Below are 16,887 nucleotides of genomic sequence, written 5' to 3'. Positions count from 1 at the left end.
GACAGGAGCCGAGAAAGCGTATGTCGTGCTTGAAATGCACTCACATCAGTCAGTCATAACAGTGCAACGACACTTCAGGACGAAGTTCAACAAAGGTCCACCAACTGCTAACTCCATTCAGCGATGGTATGCGCAGTTTAAAGCTTCTGGATGCCTCTGTAAGGGGAAATCAACGGGTCGGCCTGCAGTGAGCGAAGAAACGGTTGAACGCGTGCGGGCAAGTTTTACGCGTAGCCCGCGGAAGTCGAAGAATAAAGCAAGCAGGGAGCTAAACGTACCACAGCCGACGGTTTGGAAAATCTTACGGATTACCGTTTACAATTGCTACAAGCTCTGGCACCCGATGACAAAGTCAAACGCTTTGAATTTTCGGCGCGGTTGCAACAGCTCATGGAAGAGGATGCGTTAAGTGCGGAACTTGTTTTCAGTGATGAAGCAACGTTTTTTCTTAATGGTGAAGTGAACAGACACAATGTGCGAATCTGGGCGGTAGAGAATCCTCACGCATTCGTGCAGCAAATTCGCAATTCACCAAAAGTTAACGTGTTTTGTGCAATCTCATGGTTTAAAGTTTACGGCCCCTTTTTCCTCTGCGAAAAAAACGTTACAGGACACGTGTATCTGGACATGCTGGAAAATTGGCTCATGCCACAACTGGAGACCGACAGCGCCGACTTCATCTTTCAACAGGATGGTGCTCCACCGCACTTCCATCATGATGTTCGGCATTTCTTAAACAGGAGATTGGAAAACCGATGGATCGGTCGTGGTGGAGATCATGATCAGCAATTCATGTCATGGCCTCCACGCTCTCCCGACTTAACCCCATGCGATTTCTTTCTGTGGGGTTATGTGAAATATTCAGTGTTTAAACCTCCTCTACCAAGAAACGTGCCAGAACTGCGAGCTCGCATCAACGATGCTTTCGAACTCATTGATGGGGACATGCTGCGCCGAGTGTGGGAGGAACTTGATTATCGGCTTGATGTCTGCCGAATCACTAAAGGGGCACATATCGAACATTTGTGAATGCCTAAAAAAACTTTTTGAGTTTTTGTATGTGTGTGCAAAGCATTGTGAAAATATCTCAAATAATAAAGTTATTGTAGAGCTGTGAAATCGCTTCAACCATTTGTAATAACCCTGTATGTATGTCTCATTATGTAAAACATTTCACGTGTCTGTTTTTTCCTTTAACTCTGTAACATTTTAATTTGTAAAGAGACTTTACGGACATCATGTATTTGAAACGGCGCAAAAAATTACATTTGCCCAAAAATGAAGGTAAGGTAAATTCTACAGGTATAATACACTGGTGTCCAAAATTAAAGCAGTGAACCACTGTTTCTCCGTCTTGTGTCTAATTCACGATATAATCATACAAACTGTCAACAGATGGCCGTACGATCGTGTTCTGCACGGAAAATGGTATTTCGGTCAACGGAAAACCACGCCAACGATGACATCAGGACACCTACCAAACGGAAGAGTGTTTGCCGCAGTCCCACATCCACAGTTGCTGTATACACAGTCACAGGCGGTGCAGTATTCCACAGAGAAGAAGCATACCAAACTCTCTGCAGTGGATGACCATAGGAAGAATGGAAGCAGGACAGTGGCAAACTCATGTGGTTCGATGGCTTAACGTGAATCGTTCTGTTGTTTCTCGGGTGTGGCGGCAGTTTATTGGGACCGAAACTGTATCATAAAGACCAGCGCAGGGCCGACCGCGTGTGATATCAGAAAGACAGGACCGTTATTTGGCTGTAAGGGCTCGGCGATACCGCCTTAATACTGCATTGCAACTGGCATCTGACCTCGCAGCATCCATGGGACGTGTTGTATTGAGGCAAACGGTGGAGAGAAGGCTTAGAGTGGCCTTTATTGCCAGAGTGCGACGTAAAGCGCTCTTTCGCACATCGACGGCGGTTCTGCAACATAAATTGTCCACCCACCTCGATACTGCTGCAGATCTGCACACGTAGCTCCTGACTGCAGCTACTTAAGAGATCTCAGAAAAGCGGTGTTGAAGAAACAGATTTCGTAACTACACGTCGGAGGCCGCTATAAGTACAAAAAGCTGAAAACAGTCTTATGAACTCTAAAGAATAAACCGAAAATGGGTTGCTATTCAAATTTCTAAGTTCAAAGGTCCTTTTAAACTTGCATTAGGATTTTTTTACTGCTATTAAGAAAGATCATCAGCCCACAGGTGTTCAAATCATCAAAGTTTACACACGCGATTTTCTCCAGAACAAAATATCTCTCGACTCTTAAAATTTCACAAATAGTTGATGCTAAACACCAGCTACCTTTAACACTGTACCGAAACGCGGAAGTCACAATATCACTTCATTTTACACATAATGCGTTCGACACTTTCAGCATGAAAGCTAGTCCGCCACTTCCTTCTTCTCTCTGCCTCTACAAGCCCCTCTATCTCAAGCGTTCGGTGGTAAACCGTCTCACTTATTGGCTGTACAGAATTACGGCCAATCAGAACTGACTTTCTGGGCTCAGCTCGCCCCAAAATCTAGCAAGAACCATCACTGCTCTCAGCTCATTGACGTCATTAACATAAGCAACTCAAAACTCTCTTGTTAAACAAATAAAATGAAATAAACTCTAAGCAGTAGTTTACGTCTGGAATTTAGCTATATAGTCGCGAACGTTCTGACTGTCTCTTACATATTCAAACATGCTTGGACATCCGTCATCTACTAGTAGGGGAACCATTGGTGGATTCGTTCCCACGATACAAAGCTGGAACACTTGCAAGTTCCTATAGAGAATTACAAACTGAAAATTTAATATTGGCGAATTTCCCACATACATTCACATGAGTACTCTCTTTCACACTCAGCCCAACACAAAACACAAATATCTACTTCAATTCTTAAAGTTATTACTACAGCAAAATTACGAAAGGTTTGCTAAAATGAGAACTGTCCAAATCCTTTACACAACAGAAGGTTATGTACCTAATACGAAGTTCCTCAAGCTATTTCTAGATCAGTTATTAATTGTTGTGTTGGCAGAAGAGGCAACACCGTGTTACGAATGGTGGCAGAAATGCACGCGTTTTAGCTCACGCAGGCTGGCGTGAGGAGGGAAGAACTATACTGACGTGGGCTCTGGAACATGACAAGGAATTAGAATTCAGAAAGCGGACGTAATTAGTTTGATACTTAACTTTAATCCATTAATGATGAACGTCGCTCTTGACGGTACATAATTCACAATATTATCTGATCAGAATACATTGATAGTAGCTGAATATGGCGCCTTGCTAGGTCGTAGCAAATGACGTAGCTGAAGGCTATGCTAAACTGTCGTCTCTGCAAATGAGAGCGTATGTAGACAGTGAACCATCGCTAGCAATGTCGGCTGTACAACTGGGGCGAGTGCTAGGGAGTCTCTCTAGACTAGACCTGCCGTGTGGCGGCGCTCGGTCTGCAATCACTGATAGTGGCGACACGCGGGTCCGACGTATACTAACGGACCGCGGCCGATTTAAAGGCTACCACCTAGCAAGTGTGGTGTCTGGCGGTGACACCACATTAATTTTTGTAGTTCCAGAGAATGTAACTGCTCTGTAAGCGCCTCTCCGCTACTTTCACACGCTGCAGTCACGCCATATGGTCATGACGCACGTCTGCAGGATACAGCTCGCCCGTTGCAGATCGTATAAGATTCTGACTACTTACACTGGGGCCCACATACATTCATACAAGAAAGCTTTAATAGACAAATTGGCGATCGTGCCCTAGCTGCGACGCATCAAGAGACCTGCTGTATGTATGCCTCTGGTGCGTCCTTATAGAAGGGACGTGTAGAGTCGTCAATATCCCGCCAGGACAGTCGAATAGTGGGCCAATGTTCTTTTCACAGATGAGTCCCGATTTGGTCTGGAGAGTGGTTCTCGACGGATTCGCATCTGAAGGCAATGTGGTACACGATTTTGAGATCCGAACATAGTGGAAAGAGACCGATATCGGGGAGGATCGCTAATGGTTTGGGCAGGGATTATGTTGATCACTCGAACATCTCTTCATAAAATCGTACGGGTGAATTATAAAGAATTAAGTGGCGCCTGGTATCGTGACGAGGTCTTGGGACCTCTTGTACGGTAGTTGTGAAGTGCTGTGCGTCCAGATGTCGTGCTGATGGACGATAATGCTCAACCTCATAAAGCACGAGTGGTTGACGTTTTCTTGGAAACGGAAGATGCTGGACGCATCGCGTGGGCTGCTCGCTCTGCGATTCGAATCCCATAGCGCTTGTCTGAGATGCACTAGGGAGACGGGTTGCATCGCGTCAGCATCCACCAAGACTTACGAGGAGCTCCGCAGGAAGAATGGGCGTTATTGCCTCAACATTAAATTGATGACGTTGTTCACTCACTGTATGTTTTGCCGTTGTCAGGCCTGTGCCGCGCGGAGTGGCCGCGTGGTTTGAGGCGCCATGCACGGACTGCGTGGCGCCTCCCGCCGGAGGTTCGAGTCCTCCCTCGGGCATGGGTGTGTGTGTTGTTCTTAGCATAGGTTAGTTTAAGTAGTGTATAAGTCTAGGGACCGATTACTCCAGCAGTTTGGCCCCTCAGGAATTCACACACATATTGTAAGAGGTCCGAGCAGACGTAATTTCGATGTATTGCTCATGCGCTGCCTGCGATATGCAAGGTATAAGAGAATCTCTGACCAGAGAGCAGTGTTGACTGCAGTAGGAACTGTGTAGCTGTAGCAGTAAGTTGTTGCTAGTGAGCAGTCTGCTCTGGTCTGGTCTGGTGTATCGTGTTGGCTGGGCCGGTCGCGGTGCAGCGATGCCGGAGCCTGAGTATTATTGTATAAGGTAAAAAGCAGCCTCGCGCATATCTAGTAATGTTATCTCAAGTCCCATGTAAATGTTTTAAAAATGTCCTAATAATAATCTTTCTCATAAAAAGTAACTTTTAACAACCACTCATTTCAATTTAAAGAATTTACTAATTTCTCCAATCCATGATCATCCCGATTATTACAAAAGATAAATCAGTTATTTCCTTTCATAAATGACAAATCTATCGGCCAGCATTGCACAGGGCTGTGCTAGAAAATTTTATTGTAAGAGCAGATATGTATGCGTTATCAAAAAATGGTTCAAATGGCTCTGAGCACTATGGGACTCAACATCTGTGGTCATAAGTCCCCTAGAACTTAGAACTACTTAAACCTAACTAACCTAAGGACATCACACACATCCATGCCCGAGGCAGGATTCGAACCTGCGACCGTAGCAGTCGCGCGGTTCGTGACTGAGCGCCTAGAACCGCTAGACCACCGCGGCCGGCCTATGCGTTATCCGGCGACTTCATTGAGGTAAGAATTTTTCCCTTTTTTTATTCAGAATGATCTTTCAGGGCCATGACGCAGCACTGCTGACGTCCAAAATTAACCAGTTTAAATTCACAATCAGTTATTGAAAAGTTATAAGTGAGCGACAATTTAATTGAGAAGTTAGTTACATTGTATTATTACCAGGTTACGGAAATTATTTTGTTGGGACGTTACACTGAATGTGAACGACATAATTATAATTTTTACTGTTGAGAGGTTTAGTAATTTTTCTGTTTTGAGGTTACACTAAATGAGAATGAATTTTGTGGGGAGGTTAAATGTGAATGAATTTTGTGGGGAGGTTACACTTGAATTATTTTGTGGGGAGGTTACAATATGTCAAGGCCTGTATTGTTACCAGAGGTGGTCACACCCCAGTTGTCGAAATGTGTGTGTAAATCTGTTAAGATGGAAAAAACGAAGAACATTTCCGTCTACTGTTATGCATGTTGCAGTTGTTTGCGTTCTGTATTCTTTACATTGTTTCTACTTTGTTATCACCTGTTTAAACTGTTTTGTGGCCAAAAAAGGCAAAACTGCAAATTTACTGTTTGTTGCTTTAATTTTGGACACCAGTGTCTGTGGGTCCCTTGCCTGAACAGATACTGGCTAAGGCAGTGATGCTGGTAACATGTCTACTCGCCAGATCCTGGAAGCCGGAGTTGCATACCTGTATACACGAAGGCCTACGAAAGCTGTGATTCGACGACGATTAATGAAAAATGCTCAATAAAGCAGACTCTAAGGCAGATTCTAAGGTCAGTATGTGATATTCAAAAAAGCCGTTCAACACCGGAAAGAAAATGCAAGCACGCACTTGTTGTCGCCCTAGGTACGAAAATTTATAAGTTTTGCCTCTACCATACTAAGAAAGTTGTCTCACTGGCTATCACTGAAATCAAATTTACAGAGATAATATCGTTAAACGTGTATCAAGAATCCGACTACAAACTACTTTGTTGAAGTTTCGAGAACACAACTTCACCCTCCTACGTATATCTCGCGAAGAGACCATGAGGATAAAGCCAGAGAGATTAGAGCCCACACAGAGGCATACAGACAATCTTTCTTTCCACGAACAATACGAGACTGGAATAGAAGGGAGAACCGATAGAGGTACTCAAAGTACCCTCCGCCACACACCGTCAGGTCGCTTGCGCAGTATGGATGTAGATGTAGATGTAGAAGCGAAATGATTTCTGTTCTTTTGATATTAACGAATAAGGAATCCCTTCTACGTGCCTTGGTCCCTTACACAACCTTTACTCACCTGTAATCTGTTCATTATAGCCCCAACACCATTTTCAACGACAGTTGTGTCCTCAGGTAGACGCAGTCCTCTGGCAATCTGTTTGGACGTATTGCCTTTGGCTCCAAGGAATGTGAGCGCGAGTATTACCTGTATACTGATAGGAGAGAAGAACAAGTTTCCAGGCTCCGCCGCCAGAATCTGAAAATGAATACGTGTGTCACAATTTATTCTTCTTCAGACAGTTTTTAGATACAGTAGTATATTTCGTTTGTAGTTCATGCTCTGCACTAATATAATAACATTTATCTGCTAAGAGAAATTAAGGCTGTGAAACCTAAATATCTTCGTAGAGATCGTTAGAATTAGAATGGAATGAATGAATTATGCCATCACCATCGATAGCGAGCAACAACAAAGCATTCTGATGGTCCACTTGTAATGAGGACAGCAAATTATGTAACTTTTCTACATAATTAATATACAGTAATGGTAAGTAAGAGCATCTGAAACGCTGAATCAGAAAACTATTTGCAAACAAAGTAATTGTTTCTAAGTGCTTCGTGAATAAGAAGTTTATGTAATTAATATATCTGATTGACACTTTCTTATAATATCATCGAAATTATTATGTATCAGATAATACATTCAACGTGATAGACTGTGACAACCTTGGTCGTTAATGTTCGACATTTGTTTCTTTTCATAAAGTTCCGAATTTTTATTTCACGAATGGAATTACAGATTCTAAAACAAAAAACCATTACTTTTCAAGTTACACATTCTACCACCCGTTATTTAGTTGAGAGTGCATAGAAAAATTCTTTTTAAAATGGCTTAAAGCTGTTAATTGAGGATGAAAGGAGGCTGAGACATTCCTAGAACCAAATCGCTGTTGCACCCGAATCGTTAACTTCAGTCCAAGGAATATTTTGTACTTGTATTCCTTAGATTGAGATGTGAAAGCTATTTTTAAGTTCAAGCAAGTTCTGTATACAACAGAGGTTTCGTATAGGTTTCGCTGTAACACACTATTTTAATCGATAATCGAGCTGATTGCACTGAATTTAATGTAATCAAGGATCGTTCAGTTTTCCATGGAAGTTGAAGGAGGCCATCTGACTTACAAACATAACTACTTAATAGCTTTCTACAATTCTGCCTACCTTTTAGAATTAATTTTCACCTGAACTGATATAAGTAATCCCTGCCAGAGAAAGTAAGCAACTGCACGTGCTGCTACAGATAGACAACAAGGTTACCAGGTATGGTAGAAAAACCAACACTTCTCCCATTACTGCATAGAGAGGCCTCGCAGACACACAAAGCGCTTCAAGCTTGGATGCCTCCAAAGTATCCGAAACGTTTCACTACGTGGTTGGTTTCACAATCAAAGAACTCCAGTCTGTGTGCAGGCTCTAGAAAACTTCAGAAAATGCAGCAAGACAGCTGATGGACCATAAACATCCCCATGTTGATCGGATTTAGTTTCCACGAAGGGTATGATATCATTGGCGTAGTCCCAAAATAGTGGCCTGAATGGGAACGATTCCTATCACGCCACACTTGTTTCTACTAACCCGTAGTAACCAATATCTACGCTGTTGACATAAAAATGCAAATTCCGTCTCTCGCAACAATCAACTTCCCTAATTTAGCACCACAACAAGCACTCCATCGAGACACTCTAACCATTATCATTTCTCTCTTCCACGACTTGTATTCTTTGTAGAAGAACACACGAGTTGTTCTTCGGATCATATGTCCACCTGTGCCGCGGGTACATTCACTCATTCTCTCGTAATGTCAGGATTGTTATGTTTCGTAACTACCGAATATCGTGAGCACCTCAGCACTTAAATACGACTATCGTCTCTCACAGAACTATTTCTATGCTCCCCTGGCTTCTCAGTCGTTGCTCAATGCGAAGAAACTTGACACTGTACAGCTAACTGGATATTTCTGAACACAGCGTTCTGCACTGTTTTTCATAACATTAGAAGCGTGGCATACTATGCTGCTGAAGCATACCTCACAAATTGCTGTCTGTTCCACGCTACACGGACGATCGTTGATGTTCACTTGGGGGCTGGCGTGGGTTCGGCATTGGCACAAATAGCGACCATATGCAGAGAACCTCACAGCCTTTCACGTAGCAATGACGAAATCACGAAGTAAAGGCAACAATAGGCCACAGAAGAAGTTTCTCGTCCATAAGATCCACGAAGATGTGAAAACCATTCAGAAAAACTTAGGCGAAAATATTCACAAAAACAGGTGTCTTTAGGCAAGAATTTTTTCGAACAACTTCTGCAGACATCGCTCAGATAATGGTAGGACGATATTTTTCAGTCCCTGACACAGAAGCGCAGGATCTAGCTTGCCGCTGCGACTTTAGAGGAAAAGGACAGGTGGGACAACCATCAAAACGGAGAAGTACAATTTCGCTCTCTGCCTGTAGGAGCTTCGTTTGTACTGGTTCTTGCAAAGCTGCTGCCAAGCAGGATGGAATCCAGACTAACATTATGCGAAACATAGTACATGAGTGGTAAGAAACCCGAATGGAGAGCTCCCAGTTCGGTGACGGAGGATATCCCTGAAATAAGGGATTCTACCCAGCAGGGCACACACACAACCGCTGTCTGACTTGTGTTGCAGAAGCAATTACATGTCATTTACGGGTCACAGGAATGTTTAGATGAACTGCAATAGAGCACAGCTCTAAACTCTTTCTAAAGGAGCCAGTGTGTATATAAGTACATTTCAGTCGTTGGCAGCGCCATATTGACGTATGCACACATACAGTGGGGATACAGTTCTCTGTTTCGAAAAAACAGCGACGTTCAGTGACCTCACCTTTTATGAGAAACTGTCACGGTACTTTTACATGGTTTAAAGGCCAAAGTTCTAGAGACTATTAATATCTCTTAACTGCGTTTGTCGTAGGTCTTGCAGAATCGGTAGGGCGCTACGCCTGAAGTCGCACAAAACTTGTGAGAAATGAGATATGGATGCCAAACGTTCTGTTTGACTGACTGTACTATAAAGGTCAGCTAAACGCGTCACACGGTCCGGATGCTATGATGAAACGTTCAGCTAATAGCAGTGTGATTCAGATGGTTGGTATGTTTCAGATTTCGGTACACGTGGAAGTGGCTTCTACTACGGAACGAAATGGTACAGCGCTAAAATATTGCATTTTCCTTCGCGGAGTCAGACGCAGAACGCCATTTGATGACTTACCAAACTCACATCACGCGAATGGTTAGACCATGAGTTATTCGTTTCTCATTTCTTAGCCTAGCCAGCGAAATTTAAATTTCGGGCGAGCGACTATGATCTTCGCATGTAATGCGGCTCGGGCTTTCTTGTAGTTAATGACAGTTAATAGCAGGTCTCCGCGGCTGTAGCTGGTCCAAGAGGAAGCAGCCCCATATTATTTATGGGCGTTCACCACTTTTCGCAGATAATGATGTATTACAGTTCCTTCTGAAAACTGGGCGGCCTTAATAGCTTACACGCGCCCGAAACGTAATTTTGAAGCACCGTAAATGTCATCCACGCAGTTTCGCAGAATAGATTACGTGGCCGCCGCTTTATGATTTCCTACCAGCGCTACGTAGGTACTTATTATAGATGTTACGCCTTTACTTAAATGGTGGAGAAGAACTGGTTTTGAAAGAATGACATTACATCTTTTTTTGTTGTTGTTGTTGTGCTCTTCAGACCTGAGACTGGTTTGATGCAGCTCTCCATGCTAATCTATCCTGTGCAAGCTCCTTCATCTCCCAGTACCTACTGCAACCTACATCCTTCTGAATCTGCTTAGTGTATTCATCTCTTGGTCTCCCTCTACGATTTTTACCCTCCACGCTGCCCTCCAATGCTAAATTGGTGATCCCGTGATGCCTCATAACATGCCCTACCGACCGGTCCATTCATCTTGTCAAGTTGTGCCACAAACTCCTCTTCTCCCCAATCCTATTCAATATCTCATTAGTTACGTGATCTACTCACCTAATCTTCTGTAGCACCACATTTCGAAAGCTTCTATTCTCTTTTTGACTAAATTATTTATCGTTCATGTTTCACTTCCATACATGGCTACACTTTCAGAAACGACTTCCTGACACTTAAATATACTCGATATTAACAAATTTCGCTTCTTCAGAAACGCTTTCCTTGCCATTGACAGTCTACATTTTATATCCTCCCTACTTCGACCATCATCAGTTATCTTGCTCCCCAAATAGCAAAACTCCTTTAGTACTTTAAGTGTCTCATTTCCTAATCTAATTCCCTCAGCATCACCCGACTTAATTCGACTACATTCCATTATCCTCGTTTTGCTTTTGTTGATGTTCATCTTATATCCTCCTTTCAAGACACTGTCCATTCCGTTCAACTGCTCTTCCAAGTCCTTTGCTGTCTCTGACAGAATTACAATGTCATCGGCGAACCTCAACGTTTGTATTTCTTCTCCATGGATTTAAATAGCTACTCCGAATTTATCTTTTGCTTCCTTTACTGCTTGCTCAATATACAAATTGAATAACATCGGGGATAGGCTACAACCCTGTCTCACTCCCTTCCCAACCGCTGCTTCCCTTTCATGCCCCTCGACTATTATAACTGCCATCTGGTTTCTGTACAAATTGTAAATAGCTTTTCGTTCCCTGTATTTTACGCCTGCCACCTTCAGAATTTCAAAGAGACTATTCCAGTCAACATTGTCAAAAGCTTTCTCTAAGTCTACAAATGCTAGAAACGTAGGTTTGCCTTTCCTTAATCTTTCTTCTAAGATAAGTCGTAAGGTCAGTATTGCCTCACGTGTTCCAACATTTCTACGGAATACAAACTGATCTTCCGCGAGGTCTGCTTCAACCAGTTTTTCCAATCGTCTGTAAAGAATTCCCGTTAGTATTTGCAGCTGTGACTTATTAAACTGATAGTTCGGTAATTTTCACATCTGTCAACACCTGCTTTCTTTGGGATTGGAATTATTATATTCTTCTTGAAGTCTGAGGGTATTTCGCCTGTTTCATACATCTTGCTCGCCAGATGGTAGAGTTTTGTCAGGACTGGCTCTCCCAAGGCCGTCAGTAGTTCTAATGGAATGTTGTCTACTCCCGGGCCTTGTTTCGACTCAGGTCTTTCAGTGCTCTGTCAAACTCTTCACGCAGTATCGTATCTCCCATTTCACCTTCATCTACATCCTCTTCCATTTCCATAATATTGTCCTCCTCAAGTACATCGCCCTTGTATAGACCCTCTATATACTCCTTCCACCTTTCTGCTTTCCCCTCTTTGCTGGGTTTCCATCTGAGCTCTTGATATTCATACAAGTGGCTCTCTTTTCTCCAAAGGCCTCTTTAATTTTCCTGTAGGCTGTATCTATCTTACCCCTAGTGAGATAAGCCTCTACATCCTTACATTTGCCTGCTTAGCCGTTTTGCACCTCGTGTCGATCTCATTTTTTAGACGTTTGTATTCCTTTTTCCGTGCTTCATTTACTGCATTTTTATATTTTCTCCTTTCATCAATTAAATTCAATATTTCTTCTGTTACCCAAGGATTTCTACTAGCCCTCGTCTTTTTACCTACTTGATCCTCTGCTGCCTTCACTACTTCATCCCTTAGAGCTACCCATTCGTCTTCTACTGTATTTCTTTCCCTCATTCCTGTCAATTGTTGCCTTATGCTCTCCCTGAAACTCTGTACAACCTCTGGTTTACTCAGTTTATCCAGGTCCCATCTCCTTAAATTCCCAACTTTTTGCATTTTCTTCAATCTGCCCCTGGAAATGTCCTACAATTTAAAACCTGGTTCCTAAATCTCTGTCTTACCATTATATATCATTATCTATCTGATACCTTTTAGTATCTCCAGGATTCTTCCATGTATACAACCTTCTTTTATGATTCTTGAACCAAGTGTTAGGTATGATTAAGTTATGCTCTGTGCAAAATTCTACCAGACGGCTTCCTCTTTCATTTCTTAGCCCCAGTCCATATTCACCTACTATGTTTCCTTCTCTCCCTTTTCCTACTGTCGAATTCCAGTCACCCATGACTATTAAATTTTCGTCTCCCTTCACTACCTGAATAATTTCTTTTATCTCACCATACATATCTTCAATTTCTTCGTCACCTTTTTTCCTGAAACTCATAAACAGTAATCTGCTACTATTTGTTTTAGTGTACGTCAGGTGACATTATAACGTGAAAGAATATCCAGTTAACTGGTAACTATGGCAGCGTTTGGTGAAACAAATATAATGGAATAATTTTTGAAAACTGTCACAGATCACACTTAATACGACTTACCTGTTGAATAAATGAAAAAATTTCGCCTGTCTTTCAAACAGAACTAGTTACATTCTAATATGCTGAAAAGCACGAAAATTTGAAATTCCCCTATAAAAAGCCCTATGGTTTCTTATGCTTGATGGTTTGGATAGGGAACTGCACTTTTATCAGTTCTTCACGTCTTTTAGTTATGTACGTGATAAGATATTTTCATTTGACTATTGCTGGTACAAAAATGGTAACGCACACAGTAGATCTTATACCTAAATCAGCTTTTCCAAAAGAGTAAAATGCACGACTCCATACTGTCGTGTAGCGGACTGCCTGGATACCAACCTTGTACATGTCGAAAGTAAAGACATTATTTGCCTGAGATATGTTATGCAGGGCGACGTTCACTTCCTCTGCCATTTTTTCGTCGGTCTGCAAAAATAAAGGAACACAAATTATAAGAATGCACTGAGGAAGTTGATAAACAGTCCGAATACATTTCTATCTGAACATGCTTTCCATACTGAGAATTACGTTAAGTTACACGGAAAACTAGAAGAATAATATTCGGCAAATACAATCCACATATATTAACTTACCGATGATGTATGTATTCGTTTTACTAAGTTCAGTATACGAATGGAGAATGGAAAATGTATACCTTTACAAATACTGGGGACAAACACTGTGGCTTATGGGGTGCTGATAGAGGAAAAATGAAGGCAATGAAGTGACGCACTGTGAACGCAATTGAAACGACGCATTGAGTGCGACTGTGTTGACCGTGTGTCAACGTATTTTACTTGCTGGATGAGTAGTCTATTGTCTTGACCACTGTATTTGATTAATAAACATTGTACTCAGGGCAGAATGTCGTAAATGCAAAAATTTGGTGACGTTAAATGAATTTCAACAAGGTATTTTTGTGAATGTGGAATTGGGAAACTACAAATTCTAATACCATTTCATGTCCAGTACCCTTGTAAAAATGATATACCGATTAATAAAACTACTACTACTACTACTACTACTATTACTACTCCTATTATTACATTATATGTCCAGATGATCTGAGAAACATTGACTGTTATTTAACCAGCTAGAAAAGGCTATACAAGGTTATTGTATCGTTGTTCAACACGATCTATCCATAGGTGTATTAGTGAGCCTATGTTCATGATCCTATACACTGAATAGCTTCTCCTGAGTGTTTTCGATCCATTTCTCGTATGTGCATTTCTATAATAAACACTGAATTCAGACAACTCTCATTCAGCTGAAATTAACGAAAATGATGCGATGGAACCAAAAGATATTGCGCAGTGCTTGAGACACTGTTATCATATTCGGCTGAAATTTCACTCGAATGTGCTTCTGGGCATCCTGGTTTACATAAATTGTAGTTTCCATAAACAATGTGAATACTTGAACTATTCTTTAAGGCGACCATTCCTTCAGATTGTTCAAGAGAAGCATGAGTTTCAATGGGACTTTACATCTCGAAGAGTCAAAGACAAATTAATTTACTGAAATGCAAGCAGAAATAAACTAAAGCTATGAAGATAGATCAGAATTTGTTCATCAGCGTAGTACGAAAAGCACTGTAGAGTATTATTTACCTTTGGTTTCATTATTATGCTAGCTTCGCTATGAATTTCGGCGAAGGAGATAGGTTGCATAAACATATTATTGTGGCAAAGATCGTTAGGCAAGATTCACGATACACAAGTGAGGCTACTCGGGTGTTTTCAAGGATTTAGTGGATGAAAATGCAAACGAAGCCACGCAAGGTTGCTACAGCACTCAGCATTTTCAGCAAGAGCACAGAAAACATTCAGACTTGTAATACAATCCTATTACCTCTTTATGTGAGTGTTCAGCCAGTTTGACAATACTAGGGCAAAGTCCACTATCCCAAATGAGAATAACTGAAGATCGAGTTGTAGGAGAAACAGAGCATAAAGTTTCGAAGACCGTTGTTATGTACTGGAGGACACTAGGACTATGTGGCCCCTTAAGCCCCTATTACACAAGTGACATTTTTGTTTGAATTGACTACTCGTGACAGGTGAGTTTTGTGCACCGCCTCTGGGGTTTTATCCTTCTATAAGTCTCGCAAATGACGATTTGTCGTTTTGGTTGTAAGTAGGCTGCTTAGGTTTTTATGTTGGTAATGCCACGTAGCGCTCTACATGAAAATCACTGACTGTGCTGTGTGAAGTCTGTGGCTGGTTGGCATTGAAGGAATAGTCGCTACTGTAGTGTTGAGCAGTTGGATTTGAACAGCGCGTAGCGTTGGGCAATTGGAGGTGAGCCGGCAGCAGTGGTGGATGTGGGGAAAGAGATGGTATAATTTTGAGAGCGGACGAACTGGACGTGTGTCCATCTGAAAGAGTAAATTTGTAATACTGGATATCATGAACTGATATATATGATGAGTTTTGAACATTATTAAGGTAAATACATTGTTTGCTTTCTATCACAATCTTTCATTTGCTAACTATGCCTATCAGTAGTTAGTGCCTTCAGTAGTTAGAATCTTTTATTTAGCTGGCAGTAGTGGCGGTCGCTGTAGAGCAGTAGTTCGAGTAACGAAGATTTTTGTGAGGTAAGTGATTTGTGAAAGGTATAGGTTATTGTTAGTCAGGGCCATTCTTTTGTAGGGATTTTTGAAAGTCAGATTGCGTTGCGCTAAAAATATTGTGTCAGTTTAGTGTTGATCAGAATAAGTAAAGAGAGAAATGTCTGAGTACGTTTAGTTCTGCTCAGCTGTTTGAAAATCAAATAACGTAAGAGGTTTGTCAGCACAGTAATTCATTAATTTTTTTACGGGGTCGTTTCATATAGTTTACACATCAGCGCCGAACTTGTCGTGAGAGCTGTCTGCTGATCAGTTTACCACGTGAAGTGAGGTCGTGAGGAACTACCCCTTTCACGAAAAATTGAAATGTAGCGACACATTGTAGGCACAGACAATGGTTATTAGGGAAACATCCCCCAAGCTGTGGCTAAGCCATGTCTCCACAGTATCCTTTCTTTCAGGAGTGCTAGTTCTGCTAGGTTCGCAGGAGAGCTTCTGTTAAGTCTGGAAGGTAGGAGACGAGGTACTGGCAGAAGTAAAGCTGTGAGGAACGGGCGTGAGTCGTGCTTCGGTAGCTCAGATGGTAGAGCACTTGCCCGCGAAAGGCAAAGGTCCCGAGTTCGAGTCTCGGTCCGGCACACAGTTTTAATTTGCCAGGACGTTTCAGTGGTAATTGGGTTTATCTCTGCGGAAAACAAAATCCATAGATACATGAAATGTATTCGGATTTGCGAATACGGGCAACCATCAGCTGTATAATAGAATGACAACAATGGAAATTTGTGCAGAACCGAGAGTCGAACCCGGTTTTTCCGCTTTTGCGAGCAGCCGCCTTACCATTTTCTTTTTCTTTCGTTGAGCTCATTTTCTTCGTTATTGTTCGTGGCATTTGTTCGGGGCGGACGTCCCATGACATGCGTTCAAGTTCATCGTTGATTCATTCACTCATTTTTTTTTTTTTATTACAGAGAACAGCTAACCCGCTGACCGAACACGCTGAGCTAACGTGCGGGCAGCATCAGGCTATGCGAGTGCGACGCACGTCTAGACCCAAACTTCCATATTTCGTCAGCCTCGTGCCTACAGCCTGTGCTCCTACAGCCATCTTCTACATACAAAATCCAATGTCCTGACTGTTAACTTACTGACTGACTCAACATCGCTCAGCCCAAACCGCTACGGATAGAAACTTGAAATTTGGAGAACCTGTGTATCTTACAATGTAGGCGTCGTTTAAGAAGGGACATTTTGAAATTCCATCCCTAAAGAGGTGAAATAGAGGATGTAGTTTTTTTTTAATGTCGCTATTAAGGCGATTTTGAAACTAGACCTATGAAAATTTGTATTTGGTTCCTCAGAAATAAAGAAATACATGTTTCGGCA

The 16,887-nt window shown here is 42.0% G+C and overlaps 1 protein-coding gene across 7 annotated transcripts in view; it reads right to left on the bottom strand.

Annotated features, from left to right (window-relative positions):
- LOC126235747 (leukocyte elastase inhibitor-like) overlaps positions 1–16,887 on the bottom strand; it is a 196,262-nt gene that overhangs the window by 166,773 nt on the left and 12,602 nt on the right. For all 7 annotated transcript variants that reach the window (XR_007544805.1, XM_049944534.1, XM_049944538.1 and 4 more), the window contains exons 2-3: positions 13,269–13,355; positions 6,646–6,825 (exon numbers count right to left, since the gene is read on the bottom strand). Coding sequence is in view for 6 of the 7 variants with exons in the window: in XM_049944534.1 (XP_049800491.1) it covers positions 6,646–6,825; positions 13,269–13,343 (255 nt within the window). In the remaining variant the exon portion in view is untranslated. The remainder of the gene's footprint in view (positions 1–6,645; positions 6,826–13,268; positions 13,356–16,887) is intronic.

This window comes from Schistocerca nitens, chromosome 2 (genome assembly GCF_023898315.1).
Source record: "Schistocerca nitens isolate TAMUIC-IGC-003100 chromosome 2, iqSchNite1.1, whole genome shotgun sequence".
NCBI classification, from domain to species: domain Eukaryota; kingdom Metazoa; phylum Arthropoda; class Insecta; order Orthoptera; family Acrididae; genus Schistocerca; species Schistocerca nitens.
This window is presented reverse-complemented; position numbering and strand designations above follow the sequence as displayed.